The sequence below is a fragment of the Miniopterus natalensis genome, chromosome 7, assembly GCF_054644295.1.
Source record: "Miniopterus natalensis isolate mMinNat1 chromosome 7, mMinNat1.hap1, whole genome shotgun sequence".
In the NCBI taxonomy this organism is placed as follows: Eukaryota; Metazoa; Chordata; class Mammalia; order Chiroptera; family Miniopteridae; genus Miniopterus; species Miniopterus natalensis.
Genome location: NC_142087.1, coordinates 43,190,716 through 43,211,931, shown reverse-complemented (window position 1 = coordinate 43,211,931; position 21,216 = coordinate 43,190,716). Strand labels below are relative to the sequence as shown.

Below are 21,216 nucleotides of genomic sequence, written 5' to 3'. Positions count from 1 at the left end.
GGACATGCCTTTTTAAAAAATTGATTTTAGAAAGGAAGAGAGCGAGAGAAAAACATTAATGTGAGAGTGAAACATTGATTGGTTGCCTCCTCCACATGCGCCTGACTGAGGATTGAACCTGCAACTTGGGTATGTGCCCTGACTGGGAATTGAGCCTGCAACTTTTTGGGACAACACTCAACCAACTGAGCCACCCTGCCAGGGCCCAACATTTTTTCTGTAGCAACATACTCTGAGCATTAGAAATTTTGTGAGTGATTTAGAGCTCTTTTTAGAGGCATTTTGGTCTAGGAGCAAATTTGAATGAGTGAGAAGTCTGGGCTTTGTGCCAGAAGCCATGAAAATATAGATCATTATCTGTTCTTGTGGAGTAAAAATCAAAGTGAACTTCAAGGGAACAGGCACCATATGGTACTCTTAGGTTTTATTTTCTGTAAAAATGGGAATGAAAGCATCAATTAGAAGATAATTATTCAAATAGTGATAGTAATTAGAAGCAAGTAGTTAGTAGTAGTATTAGTAATAAATATGACTGCTTGTAGAGATGGGCTGGCTTTCTATTCAGGGTGTGTTTTGTCAGCAGACTTATAGCTTGTACTCCGAAGTGTTGCTGGAGAGTGTATCTTCTAACTCCTTGATGCATAAATACTTGTCAAAACTTGAAGGGCAGACAGTTTATAGGGAATATATTGAAGACTAAGAAATGTTATTTATTTAAGAATAAAATGTAATTTTATTTCTTTTATTTATTCTAGACTAAACTGTACTAGAGTAGAGATGCTTACTTAGACCACGCTATTTTAACCTATATTATTGCTTTTATTAAAATGTGCTTTGGATTTATACAGTCCCTCTGTCTTGAGGAACATGAGAAACAATCCTATGAAACTTGTGTTAAAAATATTTATTTACAGCTCTAGCTGGTTTGACTCAGTGATTAGAGCGTTGTCCCTTGGACTGAAGGGTCTCTGATTCTAGTCAAGGGCACTTACCTCAGTTGCAGGCTTGATCCATGTGTCTCTCTCACATCAGTGTTTCTCTCTGTCTCTCCCCCACATCCTCTCTCTCTCCTTTCCACTCTCTCTGAAAAGCAATGGAAGAAATACCCTAGGGTGAGGATTAAAAAAACACACATTATTTACACTTGAAAATTCTTGACTATTTCAAACATTCTGAGTACTACAGAGACTAATATTACACTTGTTTCTATCACTTAAATTTGACAAAAATTAACATTTTATTGAATTTGGGTCTTCTAAAGTAAAAAAAGTACATTACAGATATAGTTAAATGCCTCCTCTTCTTTCCATTTTACTTTTCTTCCCAGAGTTAAACATGTTCCTGAAGTTGGTGTAGATTTTTCTTTTTATGATTTTACTGTGTATGTTTATATATATTCAGAAAGAATACTCAGCACTGTTTGTGATTTAAATGTTTATATAAATGCTAACAGTTTCTGTGTGTAGGAGAATGTGAAAACAAACCTTACATCATGTGTAAACTTTTTCTAGGGCTGCTTATAATTTTGCTCTTTTAATTATACAGTGCCAGTCTCAGCTGTACTGGGAAAAGATGATTTGATAAGTTTAAGCATCTCATCTAATTGGCCTTCTGTGAATTCTTTGGGATGAATTTAAATTATTTGTACTTGTGGATTGTAAGGCTTAAATATTTTATAATTTGTTTTTTAAACCAGTAATTTACTAACTTCCTTTTAATGAAGATTAATTGGTAACATTGTTCTTGTTCTTAATTTTTCTGCTTTTTCAATGGAAAAATGTTGATCTTTTTCAAAAACATAATGTTCAAAAATAATGTTACACATTCATTGTAACAATCTCACTACAGATAGATATATACATGCGCACAGAAAGTTAACTGTTTTCCTTCTTATTTCCATTTCTCTGAGATAGCCAGTATTGATAGAGATTAGAGTATTTTCTTTTGGAAGTTATTGAGTATCTGCTTTGACAAGGTTCTGATTTAGGAGCCCTTAGAGATACAGAGATAAATATAATGGAATATAAAAAATAGGAAGTGATAAGGGCATGAAAGAGGTAGATAGGAAGTAGATGGAGAATTATTCCAAATTTGGGGAAAGGGATGGGGAAGCTTGGAAAAGGCTTTAGGGGAAGATATATATGTGTGTGTGTGTGTACACATAATTGTTTTAAATTTATCTTTATTGTTGAAAATATTACAAATGTCCCCTTTGATCCCCTCCAACCTGTACCCCTCCCCCAGGCCTTCACCCCACTATTGTCTGTGTGCATGGGTTATGCATATATGCATATAAATTCTTATGTTAATCTCTCCCCACCCAGCCAGTGACCCCGCCTTCCCTCTGAGATTCATCAGTCTGTTCCATGCTTCTATGTCTCCAGATCTGTTTTGTTCATTGGTTTATTTTGTTCATTAGATTCCACATATGAGTAAGAGCATGTGACACTTGTGTTTCTCTGACTGGTTTATTTTGCTTAGCATAATACTCTCCAGGTCCCACTATGCTGTCTCAAAGGGTAAAAGATTCTTTGTTTTTACAGCTGCATAGTATTCCATTGTGTAAATGTCCGAGAAGATGCTTGGTGTGCTTTTAATCTTCTTAAATTTGTGGAGATTTGTTTTATGTCCTAACATGTGCTCTATCTTTGAGAATGTCTCATGTGCACTTGAGGAGAATGCCTGTTCTACAGCTTTGGAGTGGAATGTTCTGTAAATGTAAATTAAATCCATCTGATCTAGTGTGTCATTTAGTCACTGTCTCCTTGTTGATTTTTTTTTGTCTGGAAGATCTATCCTGTAAAGTCAGTGGGGTGTTAAACTCCCCTACTGTGACTGTATTGCTGTCGATCTCTCCATTAAAGTCTTCCAGAAGTTTTATTCCCCCCCCCTAGCCTGTGAGAGTCGTTTGTAGGCAGCATATATTTGGGTCTTGTTTTCTCATCCACTCAGCTACCCTTTGTCTTTTGACTGGGATATTTAATCCATTTATACCTAAGGTTATTATTGATAGGTACTTACCTATTGCCATTTTATTTCTTTATGCCCATGTTTCTCATTCTAGTTCAACTTCTTATATTTTTGATCCTTCCCCGAGGATATTTTTTCCATTGATTTTTTTAAAGAGAATGGAAGGGAGGGAGAGAGGGAGAGAGAGAGAAACATCGATGTGAGAGCGAGACATTAATTGGTTGCTGCTTGGATTGAACTTGTAACCCAGGTATGTGCCCTTGACCGGGAATCGAACCTGCGACCCTTAGGTTCGCAGGCCGATGCTCTTGACCACTGAACCAAACAGGCCAGGACGAGAGGGTAATATTTAAGTAATGAGTTGAGTTTATACAGCAAGAAAAGTGTTCTAGATCAGCACTATCCAGTAGAAATGTGCACCACAGATATCTTCTTTAAGTTTTCTGGTAGCTTTGAAAAAGAAAAGAAAAACTGGTAAAAGTATTATATTTTATTAATTCTGTCATATAAATTATACTATCATTTTGACATGTAATCATTTTTTTTAGGTTGTAATATTTTACCCTTTTTTTGGTACTATTAAAAATCCAGTGTGTGACTTACATTTATAACGTCTCCAATCAATCTACCAACCACATTTTAAGTGCTCAGTACTCAAATGTGGCAATGGCTACTGTATTGGGCAGTGCAGGTTTAGGTAGATAAAACTTTGAAAAAGTATAGAGCCAAGCAAATATGGAATGTACTGTGGGAGAAGTAAGTTTTTCAGGTTAGCATGATGGAGCTGATGCTGAGAGAATAGCTTGTGGGGAGATCATGAAGAGACTTTTAAGGTACAAATCGGTGAATTACTTCAAATAAAAATAATTATCTTAAATTTTCTTAGTATGCTAAAATTCACTGAAAGTGTGTTGGGATAAGAGCCAAAGATTGATATAAAACCAAATCTTAACATTTTGAATTATGTGTTCAGAATTTCAGCCTGTGTTTGGAATCTAAACTGGAAAACAATCCAGTGGAAAATAACACTACTGTTTCAACTCTGCTCAGTCAAGCAAAGATTGATACAAGGGAGAGTAAATTTTCAGGTAACACTTTAAAAATATTATTTGGATTTTACAGTTTTCAGAGATATTTTTAATGTCAGTATAACAGGAAACCATGTGGACTACCAGATAGACCTGTTAAATCCTTCTTAACCATTGCTTATGTTTTTCAAATGTGTGATTATTACCATTATTTGAGGGAGAATTGCTTCTATCGATTGACTTGTTTAAAGAACTTAGGTATGATTCTTTGACTCCCTACCAAACATTCTTTTGTCTATTTTAAATCTTTTGTTTTGTTTGTGACTGAAGTATTATTTAATGAATTGCCTAAGTTAGTGTAGTAGCAGCTTATTTCTCAAGTATAAATGACTGTGCTTTAGTATTTCAGGTGTTTATCTTTAGGCCCTCAGTTATTCAATTTTCCATTCTAGTGATCTGTCTTTGAATTAAAGATTTAATAAATGCTGTAATTTTATACCTATACCATACAGAAATTTATTTTTGTAACCTTGTGAAAATGTTTTGATAATATATTATTTGAAGTGTTAGATGTGGATTTGCTCACCTATATCAGAAGTAATACTGGGGGGTATAGAAAAGAAATTCCTAATTCATGTTGTTTCTTTGCTTAAGGAGGAAAATTTTGAGGTCAGATAATTTCTTCCATTGGATGTCATTTAACGTTTTCTCTTAGTGGGGCAAGGGGAAATATAATATGAACATGAGAAATACATTTATGCATTGCAAAATAAAATGAATGAACTATTGCATTATTTTCAAAACATTTTTAAAATACATTTTTAGAAAAAGAGGAAGGGGGAGAGAGAGAGAGAACCATTGATGTCAGAGGGGAACATTGATCAGCTGTCTCCTGCACGCCCACTACCAGGGATTAAGCCGGAAACCTGGTCATGTGCCCTGACTGGAAATCGAACCAGTAACCTTTCAGTGCACTGGATGACGCCCAACCACCTGAGCCACTTCAGCCAGGGCTAATTATTGCATTATTTATTAATGTGATTAAAACTCCAGAGACTATAACTTTTTTAAACGAAGAAATGCTTTGCCCTAGTCGGTTTGGCTTAGTGGTTAGAGCATTGGCCCACGGACTGAAGGGTACCGGGTTTGATTCCAGCTAAGGGCACCTACCTCAGTTGCAGGCTCAATCCCCAGCCCTGGTCAGAGTGTGTGTGGGAGGCGGCCAATCAGTGTGTGTCTCACATCCATGTTTCTCTCTCTGTCTCTCTCTCTCTCTGCCCCCTCCTTCCACTCTGAAAAGCAATGGAAAAAATATCCTCAGGTGAGGATTACAAAAAAAGAAATGTTTTTATTTATTTCTATTTAGAGGTTATATAATTATGCAGGCATTTAAACAATTTCCTGTGTTCAGTTCTTTTAATTATTGGTAAAACTAGAGGCATACTTTTGTTAATCTACCATTAGATCTCTTTGTGGCCCTTTCTGCCTCTTCCCTGAAGAGGAATTTCTAGAAAAGGAGCTCTAATTTTATCAAATGGTCTTTAATGAAAAATAAAGCAGTTAATGTATTGAGCTTCTTTCCCCCTGTAAAATGATTTTATTAGATGGAGAGCAAGTATAAAGCTTAATATATAACCCATCGTGATTAAATTACAGGTTCAGCTCCCCAACAGCACAGTGTACTCAATAACCAAACATCTAAGACCATTGATACCAGGTAAGGTATTAGTTTAACATAAGTGTAAATATGACGACAGCTAAAAGTTAAACTGAAGCATATTAAAAATTTTAAGTTTATTTGAGTAAAATCAATTAGAATTTAGCAGCATTCTTTCTAGCAGATAGGAGCTTCAAGGAGCTATACAAAATGAAAGACTTTTATATGCAGAGGGAATGGGAACAGGAAGTTCTACTGGCAAAAAAGGTGGGTTGGTTACTGCAGAATTACTTTATGATCCTTAGGGCAGGGTGGGGAACCTTTTTTCTGCTAAGGGGGTCATATCAATATTTATAACATCATTCATGGGTCATACAGAATTATCAACTTAAAAATTAGCTTTGAAAAAAGCTCCTATATTTATTGAATTTTGAATCCCACCCGTGGTTGCCTTGGCAGGGCCAGACCTAATGATTTTGGCCTGCAGGCTGGACATTCCCCACGACTGCCTTAACTAGAGCTGACAGGTGATTCTGGTTGATTGGTTAAGATTCTATTTCTGGGAGAGCCAAAACTAAGCTTCGAGTTGATAACTTGGGGCTTAGCATAAGTGACTCCATTTTAGGTCTGCTGTCTTTTTTTTACAGAATATAAGTATTTTAACGTAAATTTTGAGTTTGTGACATTTTCCCCCAAAAAGTTATGCTTGTAACCCTCAGTTTTTCACATAGACAATGATATTTGCAAGTTCTCTTTCGTTATATATTTTTTCTATGCCTATATATACTGTTTTGTAGCTTTCGTTTTTTAATGTATTTTGGGCATCTTTTCCATCTTAGTGCATTCTTTCAAAAATCTACATTAGATTTTATTCCTTATTTAACAGTTCACTTTTATAGACATTTTGCTTTCTAGTTTAGTTCTATTAAAAACAAAGTCCTATAAGAAGTACATATATCTTTTCCCAATTGTGTGACTTACATCTAGGATAAATTTCATAGCTAAAGGTCTTCACCTGCATTGCCAAATTTCCCTCCAAAGTGGATGTGTCTTTTTATTCTTGGAGAAGGTGTTTGAGAAAGTCCCTTTTCTCAAACCCCTCGAAATGCTGGATATTATCAACATGTAGAAGTTTTTTAAGTAGATCAGAAGCTTTTTGTTTTAATGCCATAATTAAATTAAATCTGACTTATTTTACCTTAGAGATTACTGAAAACCGTGTTTAGGACAAATTGTAGTGACTCAGATGGCTAAAACTATAAAACTTTTTCAAACCATAGTAGGTGCTGCAGTTTTTTATTTGTTGAAACTTAGTAGTATTCTTGGGTTTTCTATCTCTGATTTTTTAAAGGTGTTTTCCCCCCACTTGGAGTTGAAATTTGTCAGCGTTGTATAGAAAATAAGTTATATTTTTCCTTCAAGTAATTTGAAGTGATACAGATCTATAACATTTACTAATCTTTTTGTTTTTTTAAAGGGAGACACCACCAAATCATTCTTGGCCCAAGCGTAATTCCCATTTGGAGATAACAATTCCAAAGGATTTGAAATTAAAAGAAGCAGAGAAAGCTGATGAAAAACAGTTGATCATAGTAAGTATACAACTTGACCTTTTTGGTGAAGTGTTGTCATAAGCATTTTATTTTACTTTTAGAATGTTTCTATTGATTTCAGAGAGAGGGAAAGGGAGAGATAGAAACCTCAGTGATGAGAGTCATTGATTGGCTCCCTCCTGCATACCCCCTGCTGGGGATCGAGCCTGCATCTGGGGCATGTGCCCTGACCGGAAATCAAACCATGCAGAATTGAAGTGCGCATGATCTCCTGGGTCATAGGTCACTGCTCAACGGCTGAGCCATGCCAGCTGGGCCATGAGCACCTTAGTCATGCATGTTGTTAAAGAATGAATTCATTCCCTTTTTCTAAAGACCCTTTCTTTGTAATTATGTAAATATTCCTGATATCATTACAAATCTCCCCCTAACTCCCAAATAGTGAGTCCATTATAACAAAGAATAAAAGTTTAAATTTGTCATGCCAGTGTCTCAGTCGGTTGGAGCATCGTCCCATACATCAAACGGTTGTGGTTTCGATTCCCAGAGTACATACCTAGGTTTCAGGTTCAACGGTTGGGTCACATATGGGAGGCAACTGATCAGTGTTTCTCTCTTTCTCTCTCCTTCCCCCTCCCTCCCTCTTCCTCTCCCTTCCTCTCTCTTAATATATCCTTGGGTGAGGATTTAAAAAACTCAAATTTATATACTTCTATTATTTATAACAGATTGATACTTTATATTTTTTACTTTCTGAAATATGTCATTTGATCTGTCTTTTAGTAGTTGGTTTAAATATTAAAATAACGTGGAGCATAATACATAAAATGATTTTAAATATTTATATTTTAGTATATTATAATTTTAAAACTATATTTTACAGGAAGGTAAACCAATAGTTAATTTCAAATAGAACATAGGTACTTTACAATTTGGTTGTAAGGTAGAAAAGAGAGGGAGATACTTTGATTGATGAAAGATCTGATTTTAATAATATAAAAAATGAAATAATAAGGATATTTAATGTAGTTTCAGTCAGCGTAATAGGATTTGGGGGGATTGGATGATTGATTCTAAGTTTAATATGAAGAGTAACTTTGCAAGAATTGTCTAGAAATTTTTGAGAAGGATTAGTGGGGGAAAGAGTTGTTTTATACAATTTAATAATGTTTCTGTTGTCAGATCAGTATGATAGTGAAACAGAATTAGACAAGTGGAACCTAGGGCTGCACTGTCCAATACAGTAGCCACATCTGGCTTTGAGAATTTGTAACCTGGCTCATCAGAATTGGGATATGCTGTAAGTGTAAATATACTGCATTTCAAAGATGGGTACAAAAGAAAAAGAACGTAAAGTATATCACTAACAGATTTTTTAAATATTTAATATATAATGAAATTGTGATATTTGGGATATGTTTTGTTAAATATATTATAAAATTAATTTCACCTGTTTGCTTTTGCATTCTTCAATGTGGCTACTAGAAAATTTAAAATTACATTTGTGGATCACATTTCTGTTGGGTAGTGTTGTTCCGGAGGTGATAAGGATGAGGATGATGCTAATTATAATGAAAGCAGCTAAGACTTTTTGAATGCATTTTTCCATGCATACACTCATATTAATGAAATTAAGCCATATTAAAAAAAACACACACACATGAGATCAGTACTACTATTGTTTCCCATTTACCAATGACGAAATTGGGGTAGGAATGCTTACTCATTCCTATGAAAACTGCCTTCTTGAAGAGGTATTTGTATACTGATGTTCATTGTTCTTAATAGCGAAAGGTAGAAGCAACCAGAGTGTCTATCATTGGATGAATGGGTAAACAAAATTTGGTGTATGCTTACATTGGAATATTATTTAGTCTTAAAAAGGAAGGAAATGCTACAACATGGTTGAATCTTGAGGATATTAAGCTAAGTGAAATAAGCCATTCACAGAAAGAGAAATACTGTATGCTTCCACTTCTCTGAGGTACCTAGATTAGTCAGATTCATAGACAGAAAGTCCCAGAACACACTCACTGACTGGATGGGGAGGCCAGTAACAGGGCAAGCCTATGTTAAACTGAATGGGTCAAAGGCCCCGGAATGCCTCCGCTGCAGACGCTCCTTGTCATCATCATTCTGAGGGAAGTCTTCTAGAACCAGGTAGTTTCCAGGAGTTGGGTAGGAAGGGGAATGGAGGGCTGTTTAATGGGTATAAAGTTTCAGTTTTGCAAAACGAAAAGAATTCTGGAGATTGGTTGCATAATATTAAAGTGTATTTAACATTACTGAACTATACACTTAAAAATGGTTAACATGGTAAATATGTTGTGTGTGGGGGGGTGTATATATATCTCTTAACCACAATTACAAATTGTTCTAAGGTACTAATCTTAGATTTTTTGTTTCCAGTAATTAGTTCAAATTGCACAGTTTTAGAACAGAAAGAATAGAAGAATTGTTTTTGTTTTATTCTTAAAGTTAGATCATATTCCTGAAATTTTCTTGTTGAATAAGGCCAAGAATAAAAAGCATTTGGTAAACAATTACTATTCTACAGTACAAGCATAAATTACTGGACAATAGGTGATTGTAGTCAGTCTTTTGTACTTATTTAATATAAAGATAATAGAAAAAATTTAATTTTACCTTTCTCAAGAGTTTCAGGTGACATCAAAATACTTTTTAATATCTACAAACGAGGATAAAACCATTAAAAAGAACAGACTTAAGGTATTTAAAACAGACTATAAAACACTATTTTCTCTAAACTTTAACAGGATAAATATTGCGATTAAAAAATATATATATTCTCATTTGTAGAGTATTTTGCTATTTGGGGCTTTAGGACTAAGATTGTAGTGTTAAAGATATTTCTCAATTCCTTTCATTTAAGTGCTGTGGGGTAAATGATGAAATTACTAAAATGGAAACAGTTCTTGAAAAAGCTGCACACAGATTTCAAAGATTACATCTTCATTTTTGTTATCAACATTGTATATTATTTATTATAGATTAAATATTTCTCACTTTATGTTCACACCATAGCTTTAGAGGCTAATGTTCTAGGATTATTCTTTTCGGAGGAAAAAAACCCTCTTGTTTGTTTTTATACATAGGATGCAGGACAAAAAAGATTTGGAGCAGTTTCCTGTAATGTTTGTGGCATGCTTTACACAGCTTCAAATCCAGAAGATGAAACGCAGCATCTGCTCTTCCACAACCAGTTTATAAGTGCTGTAAAATATGTGGTAAGTAGAACTCATGCCTTCTAAAACACAGGATTTTAAAGAGATGAAGGGCCAAATTTAAGTTATTGAAAATTTTCTGTTTTTTGGAAATGATAATATATACAAAGCCCTTGTATATGTACTGGCTTATTTTTAAACAAAGCCAAACATAAAACCAGCTAATTTATTCTGTCTGGTTTATGTTGTGGGATTTTTAATTTGTTATATTTTTAAGGTAGTTAATGTATCTTTTTCTAACAAGTAATGCTATTTACCTTGAGTATTTTTAAAGTTTCCTTTGATTTTAATTATTAGCTGTTGATCAGTCTGTTTAATATTATATGGCTTGACACAACTTTTTATTTGGGGATTGATAGTGATATATATTGTACCAAATAGATGATTTGGGAATTTCCTTTACCTTCTCTTTTTTTGCTAGCATGAGAGTTTTTCTTTATAAAATTAAAAAAGAAAGAAGGTTAAGACATCAGAATTTGTATATACTAAAAAAAAAATCCCACAAAGTAAATATGGTTTAGTATATATTTTTTAATGTATGTACGTTTGACGCATAATGGGTATTTAATATTTGTTTCTGTAGCAAAGTTTTAAATAATTTTGAACCATTTTAGGTACTTTATGAAAATAGTAATTTAATATAATTGCTTTTTACCTGTATCTGAAATGGAATCTGTCTGAAATGGAATCTATTTTTATTCTATACATGTTACCTTCAGTACTGTACACTCACATTATTAATAAGACCTCCAGGATATCTGAACTGAGATCACCAATTCATTCCATGTAGGCTTTTTATATATATATACACACATATATATAGGTACCAGGTGCTGAATTATTTAAAGATTATTGATTCCATTTAAATTTGTATCCTTAGCTTTGGTTGAAGGGTTCATATTCATTGTTCCATTTATCCAGTTACTTCTATCCAAGATATGTGGGGTTTTCTTTTTATGGTTCCTTACTGTGGTGATCCTTTATATTCCTTGTTTCATTTACCTTTTCCACACCACCCCCCCTGCTACCACTTAACTAAATAAAATATAAGGTGTGTGGACATAGAATATTTATAGCTTAGATATTGATTTATCACTTGAAATTTGTATTTTTCCAATTTGACTATGTTAATATCCTTAAAATTTGAAAAGGAAAATAGTTCTGTCGGGTAGCTAAATTATAGAATACTTCTGGGGTAAAAATATTTTCGTTTATTTTACATACATGAATCTGATAGAAGTTAGTTTAAATGAGTTCTTAATTTACATTCTTTGATTCTTGTCATCAACTTCCTAAAATTATAAAAGTTTAGGTTTAAAAGGCTTAATTCTTCATCTTAAGGGAATTTCTTAATTTCTGAGAGACACAGTAAAGAAATCATTTAGTAAATATGTACTCTGCTCTCCACAGTACCAAGGGAAATTGGTTTATGGAACAAGGTGGAGTTATCACCTTCTAAATAAATTCTAGGCCTTGTAAACTGTAAAGCAATTTTGGGAAAATTGATTTCTGCCCCAGCCTCCTTCCTTCTCCCCTTTTTCCCGTGATGGGACAGAGCTATGGGTTATTTATTTTTGAAATAAGCTCCAGAGAAGGAATTGAGTTTAGCAGTTGGCCACACTTTGCTAACATCAAGGTCATTATTTTTAATCTTTTACTTTTTTCAAATGTAGGTATACAAAGAGTCTGAGGTAGAAACTCCTCCAAAACATTGTAACATTCTTTTTTAGTGTATATATAGAGAACAAAAACATACCCATATTAAAGATGTTCTGCTGTGATCACAGCTCTGGATTTTAGGTTGTGACATTAACCACTTATTGGGTACCTAGTATTGTGCTTTAGCATTAAGCAGTCTTTTCTTTTTTGTTAAGATATAATTGAATATTAAGCACTCTTAAGTGTTTGACAAAATATCTAAATACTTTTTATTTATTTAAAATATATCTCTTGATTTCAGGGAGAGGGAGAGAGAAACATCAATAATGAGTCATTGAGCTGCCTCTTGCACGCCCCCTACTGGGGATCGAGCCTAAACCCAGGCATGTGACCTGACCAGGAATTGAACACTCAACTGCTGAGCCACACTGGTCAGGCCATCTAAATATTTTTAATGCCAGTTTTATCTGTTGTGTTTGTTTCTTGGAGAGAAGCACATAGAAAAGAAGTCATTTGGTGCTTTGGCTTTAATTCATTTTAAATAGTGTTCAGGGACCTGAAATAAAGGTTTATTCTACTTAAGACTATTTAAAAATAGAATAAATGAGAACAATGAGTTTTACTTTTAAAATTCTAATTAGACATTCTTTAGAAAATAAGTAGCTTTTCCTTAGGGTAAAAATTTTCCTGTATACATGGTAAATGTCTATGACAGTTAAAAATGACCAATGACTTGTTTTCAAAAGATTCAAATAATATTTAAATTATATAGTCATGGTAGAATTTGATTCACACAGAACTCATTTTTGGTTGACTAAAATATTTTCTTTATCCTCTTTGGTTTGGAGTCGGGGGTTTGGAGTCGTGCTCTATTCCTTCATTGTACTCCATCTTTCTCATTGACACCATTTGAGGAAATGCATTTTATCTGACTTATTAGAAACTATTAATGCTTCCGAGGGAGCCTAGATCTGGTTTAGGCCTGGGAACACTTCATGAACTAAGGTACTGTTTCCTAAAGGTATGAAGAGAAAGCAGGAAAAATTCCCTCTAGACCATTGAGACATGTTACCAGGCCAGAAACCTATCCAGAACTCAGCTGTATTTTGAGCTTTTAGTAATGCACAGGAGGAATAATGTTTAGGTTTTTTGCAGAGAAACTTCTAACTTAATCCTTTTTTCTTCTGTTCTTACCTTCTTTGAATTAACATCTGATTAATGCTCTGTGGAGGGCCCTACTCTTAGGGTATATGATATATGCAAGCTGTCAAGTTTAGGAACAAATCCTAAAGAAATGAAAAGTTAACAATAAAAGATTTAAGTAACTGTTAAAGCAATAAATTAGCCTTAACTATTTAGATTAAGTATAAATTAGCTTTGCAATTTAGAAGTGTTAATTACTTTGCCAGAGCAGTGATCAGAAAAGGGGCTTGTTTCCAGGTGGGTGAAGAAGAATTAAGATTTTTTTTTTCTTTTTGGTCATAAGGAGGTCATCTGTGATTGATAGCATAGTATAACTAATGAGAAAGCTTAACATTTTGGGAAATAATGAGTAGATCTTTTACTGAATCAGATTTTTGTAGGTAATAACACTAGAAAAATGCATCAAATCAGGTTGTGATTTTGATTTTGAATGCCATGTGGACTTTATTTTTTCTGTTCTTTTAGATGTTAAAGAATTTTGAGCATTATGAATCAGACAGTTAAGCTTAAATAATGTTGAAATAATATTTTGGTGGAGTGTAGGAAGGGAAATATTTCAGTGGTATTTAAGGAGAGAGTAGTATGAGGTGTGTGTATAGTACTGATTATGGATGGCATTGGTTGAACTGGGGAAAAACTTATGACAAGGAATACTCTGAAGAAGGATTTGACAGATCTGATTCTCCTACTGAGCTGCATTATCCAGCATAGTAGCACTAAGCATAAAATTAAAATGCTATTCCCCAATTACATTAGCCAGTGATCAGGCTACTCTATTAGTGTAGATTTAGAATGTTTGTATTGTCACAGAGAGTTCTATTGGACAGTGCTGCTACAGAAAACTGAGTTAGAGAAACCATGATATGCTTAACTTATACTTTCTTTTATGTGAAATTTGAATACATAAGAATTTATTTCTGAATACTTTTTCTATCTTCCTTTGGAAGACGATTAGGAAAAAGAGGAAACTGGGTATTAGAAAAAAGAGAAGTAAATAGTAGAGCAAGAATAGAGATTTTAAAGTGTTGGGAATGGATCCCTAGTCAGTTTGGCTCAGTGGTTAAGAGTGTTGGCCCCCAGACTGAAGGATCCTGGGTTCAATTACAGCCAAGGGCACATATCTCTGGTGCAGGCTCAATCCCCGGCCCTAATCAGGGTGGTGTCCGTCCCCCCCCCCCCCCCCCGCCGGTCTCTGAAAAGCAATGGAAAAAATATCCTCGGGTGAGGATTATAAATACATAAATAAATAAAATAAATACAGAAATTTTGTTTGGGGTGGGCACTCACTTCAGACAGGGTCCTTCAAGTGACCTTTTCCTTATATTAGTGAAGGAAAGCATTTTCCCGAAGCTCTTGCAAAGTTCCCTTTGTCTCATTTATCACAATTGGACCTGGTTTAGCTGCAAGGAACTAGGAAAGCAAGAATCTGGCAAAAATAAATAGGGTGATGACTGGTTTATGGCATTGGTTCTCAAGGTAGGGTAGTGGGATGTTTGTATCAACTTCTGTTAGGTAGCATGTGGAGAATATTACTGGCATTTAGTGGGCAGGGGCTCCGGGCACTAAACTTTCTGCCATGCTTGTGACAGTTCCAAAGAAGGTAGAATGTCTAGCCTTAAATGTCAGTAATAGCTCTATTGAGAAACACTGTCTTAGACTAATCTTAAATTCATTGTTGGGAATGCATATATTACCACCCCAAACAAAATGGGGCCACGTAGAAAAATAAGAAATATAGTATGCTAAAAGGAAAAGAAATCAAATCCCTTAGATTACTTCTATTTATATTTTGATGCCTACCCTTGCTGATTTTTTATTTTTTAAATATTCAAAAATATAAATATTTACATTCAAAATCTATTTCAACAAAATATCTTAATATTTCAAGAGTATATAGTTTGTTTCTCTTATGCAGTTTTTCCTCCATTTTTTATACTTTCTGCCTTGGGTAATGTCAAATAACTTGTAACTGAATTTTGAATGAGCTAAATAAATGGTATTTGAGCAAGTTTTGGGCCATAGGTACAGTTTTGATGATGGGTGATTTGAATTTTCCAAAATAAAGTTTTAACACACACACACCCCTCTCACACACCACCCAGCTTCAACAATTAACAATTAATGGATAGTCTTCTTTTGTCCAAACTTCCCAATTATTTTGAAGTGAACCTCAGGTATCACATTATCATTTTAGTAGATATTTTGAAATATGTTTCTAAAAAATGAAAAGAATTACTTTTTAAAATCAAAATTGATTTAAATAATATAACTACACCTTTAAAAATAAGCTAATTCCATAATATCAGATATTCCCTTAGTGTTCAAACTCCTTAAACATAATTTTCTATACTGTTGTTTTTGCTTTTTTAAATATGTTTTTATTGATTTCAAAGAGAGGAAGGGAGAAAGAGATAGAAACATCAAAGATGAGAGAGAATAATCATTTGGCTGCCTCCGGCATGTTGCCCTGACTGGAACTGAACCGTGATCTCCTGGTTCATGGGTCAACACTCAACCACTGAGCCATGCCGGCTGGGCTCTATACTGTTTTTTGTTTGTTTGTTTGTTTTTATCAATTTAAAAAAAAAAAAATATCTTTATTGATTTCAGATAGAGGAAAGGAGAGGGAGAGAGAGATAGAAACATCAATAATGAGAGGGTCATTGATCGTCTGCTTGGCCCGCAACCCAGGCATGTGTCCTGACTGGGAATCGAACCCCGATCACCTGGATCCTAGGTTGAGGCTCAACCGCTGAGCTATGCCCAGTTGGGCTATACTGTTTTTTTAAATTAAGATTTATATATAGCATTAGTTGGTATGTGTCTTAAGTCTCTTTTAATCTAAAGGTTATTCCCCTATGTCTTTTTTCTTGCAATATTTCTTGATAATTATTTTTAAAAGCTGGTTGTTGGTTTTATTTCTCAGGTTGTACTTTCATGGCTATTCTTAATCTTTTATGAAAGTGATTAGTGTGAACTTTCAAATTAGGGTATAATTTACATTCAATTTACATACACAGATTTTAAATGTTTGGTTAATGAATTATATACATCAATGTATCCACCACCCAAAGAACCAACAGCCAACCTTGATCTCAGGCTTCTGGCCTACAGAATGAAGACAGGAAATTTCTGTTGTTTAAGCCAAAAGAGAAAAAATTCCTTTCATTTTTTAGATTCTGAAGTTGAGAGTAACTGAAACAGGGTGGAACAAAAAATTATTGATTGCTATTAGAACTATAAAGATTTCTGCTTTTCAGCAGCCAGATGAGTGAATTAATAAAATTGGGGTTTGGAAAATACTACATGCTAGCTGAGGGATATGTGTAACACGTTAAGAACTATAGGTGAGAAGTGTAAATGCATTGCATTGGAATTTATATCATTACAAAAAAGCTGTGGCTGTGTGGTTATTCTTCTGAATTACATGTACCCTTCCCTGCAACTTCCCTCTCTGCTTCAATTTCAAGCAGTATACTTCATTTCCTCTAAATTATTTAAAGTCAGGAGGATCATGTGGTTATTGACTCTAAGAAAGAGTTAACTGCAGTTGAGGCACATAAGTGTCTTGAATAATGTTACTTTACAGACATTAGCCATCATGGTTCTTTGAATTTATTATTGCACTTAACTGTAGGAACTTGATTAATTAACTTGTATTTTCTTAGATTAGTGGATTGACCTTAGTTAGATACCAATAGGAAGGTAGAATGGTAGTTACTAAGACTTACTGAGTGGCTACTACGTGAAGAATCATCTTAAATACAAAGTGGTGGAGGTGATCTTAACTACTAAGTGATGGGAGTGATGACAGCCATTTTGTACGTAGCCTCCTTCAGAAAAGAGAATGAAAGTTCCAGTGATTTGCCCAAGGCCATATAGCTGGTGACTACAAAGAACAGGGACTTAAACCCTGAATTTTTACTCTAGAACTCTTAAAAAGTTTTCGTGACTATATGCTCTCTTCATGAATATTAGAAACCTAAGCAGTAATAACTTTGCCCTTTGCAATTCCTGCTTATGTGTACATGAAAAAACAATAATTTAAAACATAAAATTATGTTGGATCCAATTGTGATAAATTTTCTCTATGAAAATGCAAGTCTCAAGATGTTTCAAGAGAAAATTTTGTACTAAAAAATCAGTAGAGCAAAATAATTTAGTCCCTGTGGTGTAATATAAGGACATTAGACCAGTATTTTTGTTTTTAAAGATAATAGGAAAATAGTTTATTAAATTATCTTTAGATATTTCATGATGTATTACTTTCTTATAAATTTACTTTCTTAAATTTCTTAAATTTCTAGTTCTTCATTGAATTTGTAGTTTAATTTTTAAAATGAAAAGTTTCCATTTTTCATTTTATGAAAAATTTATTTTAAAAGCTTTTCCCAAAATAACATTAACATACATTTTTTTATAGAGGTGATATTTTTTATGCCTTTTAAAAACTGTTTACTTACATTCAGATTTAGATATGCTTTAGATTTAGTTTCTAATTTGAAAAAAAAATGACTCCTATGACTTATTATTTCTACTCTTTTTTTCAAATCTTGAGAACACTTAATCTCCTGAATTTTAGTTTTTCTTTGGGTGTTCTATTTTTTAAATTTTTATATATATTTTTAAAATATGCTTTTATTGATTTCAGAGTGAGGAAGGAAGAGGGAGAGATAGAAACATCAATGATGAGAGAGAGTCATTGATCAGCTGCCTCCTGCACGTCCCCTACTGGGGATCGAGCCTGCAGCCTGGGTATGTGCCCTGACTGGGAATCAAACCATGACCTCCTGGTTCATAGGTCGATGCTCAGTCACTGAGCCATGCTGGCTGGGCTGGGTATTCTATTTTTTAAACAAATTCTGACTTTAAATACTTTAATCCAATGTTGCATATATCAAGCTCGTTACTAGACTTTTTTTCCCAGCTAAGGTCCTGCCCCTCCCAAAATAATCATTTTGGATTGTTTAAGAAAATGAACCTTCTTGTAGACAGACTTGCCATATTAAGAAAAATGTAGTTGCCTTTTCTTGGTTTCATTGAGCTTTTATATTCTTAAAAGAAATATTTCAGAAAGAAGATGATGGTTTTCTCTAATAGAAGTACATATTGCTTCTTGAAAGGCTTTTTTATGTAAAGTTGGTTGGGTAAGACAACTGGAACAACCAGTTAAGCTCATTCCTTCTGTGCTTATTATTAACTTCAAAGCTCCTAGTTTTAACCTCTGGTTCAGTCCCATCTTACTAGATTTAAGTGGCTTTTGTTTTGTTTTTTTTTTCATGCAGGTTCTGCTCATTAATCACCACGAGTGTGGATCTGAAGAAGAGTTTATTACTTCTCTTTTTTTGAGTATGTTTAACTTCAGATACACACAACGTAGCCTCTCCTTCCCTATTAGATTCTTAGAAGGTAGTTATATTTTTATAGTCTCCTTCTTGTGACTTTGATAGTTGTGATCAATAAGAATAAACACTTATTCCTTACATGTTGGACTACTGCATGCAAATCAGTTCATTTAAAACCTCCTGGAGGTCTTTGGCATGCTAGACATAAAACCATGAGTGTTTGTTTGTGGAGGTAACTGTGTTCCAAAGAAATTTAAGAGTTTATTTCTTTTCTCAAGAAAGTAGGAGAGTTATCCTTTAGGTTCTGGGAATCACTGGCTTTTAAGGGGCTTGCTTTTGGTGTGTGATTTTCAAAATTAATTAAATGGGAAATGATAAGCTAAAAATATTCTTGTGGTATCTCTGAGTGAGTAGTATAAAGAGATTAGTTTGCACTGTACCTATTGTATGCTTAACAAAATAGCTGATTTATCTTGTCATTAGTTAAACATTAATGAGCATATATTTTTTTCATGTTTGCTATTTTTAGACACATTGATATATTTTTCTTGTACATGGATCTGATGAATGAAATGTACATAAAATTTATTCTTTTCTTTTTTAATATCTAGGGCTGGAAAAAAGAAAGAATTCTGGCTGAATATCCAGATGGCAGGATAATAATGGTTCTTCCTGAAGACCCAAAGTATGCCCTGAAAAAGGTAAATTTCTAGTGAAATTTCATGTAGAATGGATAAAATAATTTTGCATCTGATTTTAAGAGACTGTTTAAACACCAATTCCAAAAACAAGAAATAAGCATTTAAAGAATACAACTCAACTGAAAAATTATGGTTAAACTTCATAGTGTGTAATTGGGAAATAAATTTTTAGTGACTTGATTACTCTTCTGTATTATCAATAATTTGAGTGATGATATAGAAAGCATGCTAGTTAGTTAATAATACCACATTAATGGTTATAAGAATCAGGATTAAAATTGAAATTTGAATCATAATAATTTAGAAAATTAGAAATTAATAAATAAAATTTCTGAGAATAGTTTCTAAATAAAAACTTATTGCAGAAAGTTATCTGATAGTAGGTTTTAGTAATCCTGAAATTAAGCATGAAGTAGTCATATTAGTTAAGAGAAAAAAAGATCGCCCAGTCGGGCATGGCTCAGCGGTTGAGTGTCGACCTAGGAACCAGGCGATCGGGGTTCGATTCCCGGTCCGGGCACATGCCCGGGTTGCAGGCTGCAGCTGATCAATGACTCTCTCATCATTGATGTTTCTATCTCTTTCCCTCTCCCTTCCTCTCTCTCTGAAATCAATAAAGATATATTAAAAAAAAAAAGGTACATTCTGATCTATAAATACAGAGTGGTACAAAAGTAGGTTTATAGTTGTGAGTATGCGAAGCACAGAGTTTATTCTTGTATTATTAATTGTATATTCTGTATGAACAACTGTGAACCTACTTTTGCCCCCATCCTGTATAATGTAGAAAACTCAAAATCCTCATATCTAGTGTAAGCCAAATTTTAGTGCAACTTAGAATTCTTTACTTTAAGGATTCAAAGAAATGAACCAGAGAAATAATGAAATCTGGAACCATTTTATTATATAGAGTATCTTACAAGTCAGGAAACCATGAGATAAACTTGTTTTTAAATAACATGTTAATTACATTTCAGATAATGTGTTCAAAATGTTTTCTTCAATGTCCAGATGCTTTTTCAGAATTGCCTCATAATGTAAAGCAATGAGTCCAGTTGTGTATCTGAAAAGCTTAATTACACTACACTGTGTCAAAAATTTCTGAAAATAAAAGGAAAATAATATACTTTTTTAAAGTTAACTTCTTTAAATTAGGAATACTTCACCTGAAACAGGGGTCGAAGGAAAATACTTTGAACCTGTTATTTGAAAATATAGCTAACATTCTACTTAAAGTTTATTCTGTGGTTCCTTACTTTTCAGATAACACTGTATATATTATTAGACAATCCTAGATACCCAAATAAACTTCCATTCTCCCACTGCCTAACAAATATAGACTAGCACTTATTTTTTTCTCTTTTTTTTTCCTTTTCTACTCTTCACCCGAGGATATTTTTTCCATAGCTTTTCAGAGAGAATAGAAAGAAGAGAGAGAAACACACACACTGGTTGCCTTCCACACTCACTTGACTGGGGTGGGGATCGAGCCTGCAACCAAGGCATGTGCCATTGACTGGAATCAAACCCAGAACCCTTCTGTTTGTAGGCCAATGCTCCAACCACTAAGCCAAAACTGTCCAGGACTAAATTAGCATTTAGAATTACATGTAAATGTGCCACCAGTCTTGTATTTAAGACATTGATCCTGAGGGAGGGCGACAGGAGGCAGGGAAGCAGAAGCAGGCAGTGGGGGATGGGGCCAGTGGGGAAGGTAGAATCGATATCCTCCACCCATATTGGTCCTCTTGGTGCTGCCAACTTCAGGGGTGGCTTCCAGAGGCCTTTTCTGTGAGTCTGGTGGGTCCAGGTCTATGGGAACCCCAGTGAGGGTCCGTCCCGTTCTGTAGGATGG

General features: G+C 34.1%; 1 protein-coding gene across 5 annotated transcripts in view; it reads left to right on the top strand.

Annotated features, from left to right (window-relative positions):
* ESCO1 (establishment of sister chromatid cohesion N-acetyltransferase 1) overlaps nt 1-21,216 on the top strand; it is a 51,191-nt gene that overhangs the window by 18,642 nt on the left and 11,333 nt on the right. For 3 of the 5 annotated variants that reach the window (XM_016211508.2, XM_087818993.1, XM_016211509.2), the window contains 5 exons: nt 3,944-4,058; nt 5,655-5,715; nt 7,133-7,247; nt 10,325-10,456; nt 19,272-19,361. In XM_016211508.2, the coding sequence (XP_016066994.2) occupies nt 3,944-4,058; nt 5,655-5,715; nt 7,133-7,247; nt 10,325-10,456; nt 19,272-19,361 (513 nt within the window). Of the gene's footprint in view, nt 1-3,943; nt 4,059-5,654; nt 5,716-7,132; nt 7,248-10,324; nt 10,457-18,600; nt 18,725-19,271; nt 20,032-21,216 lie in introns of those variants that run through there. The other 2 variants (XR_001603087.2, XM_087818994.1) reach the window with 2 other exon arrangements.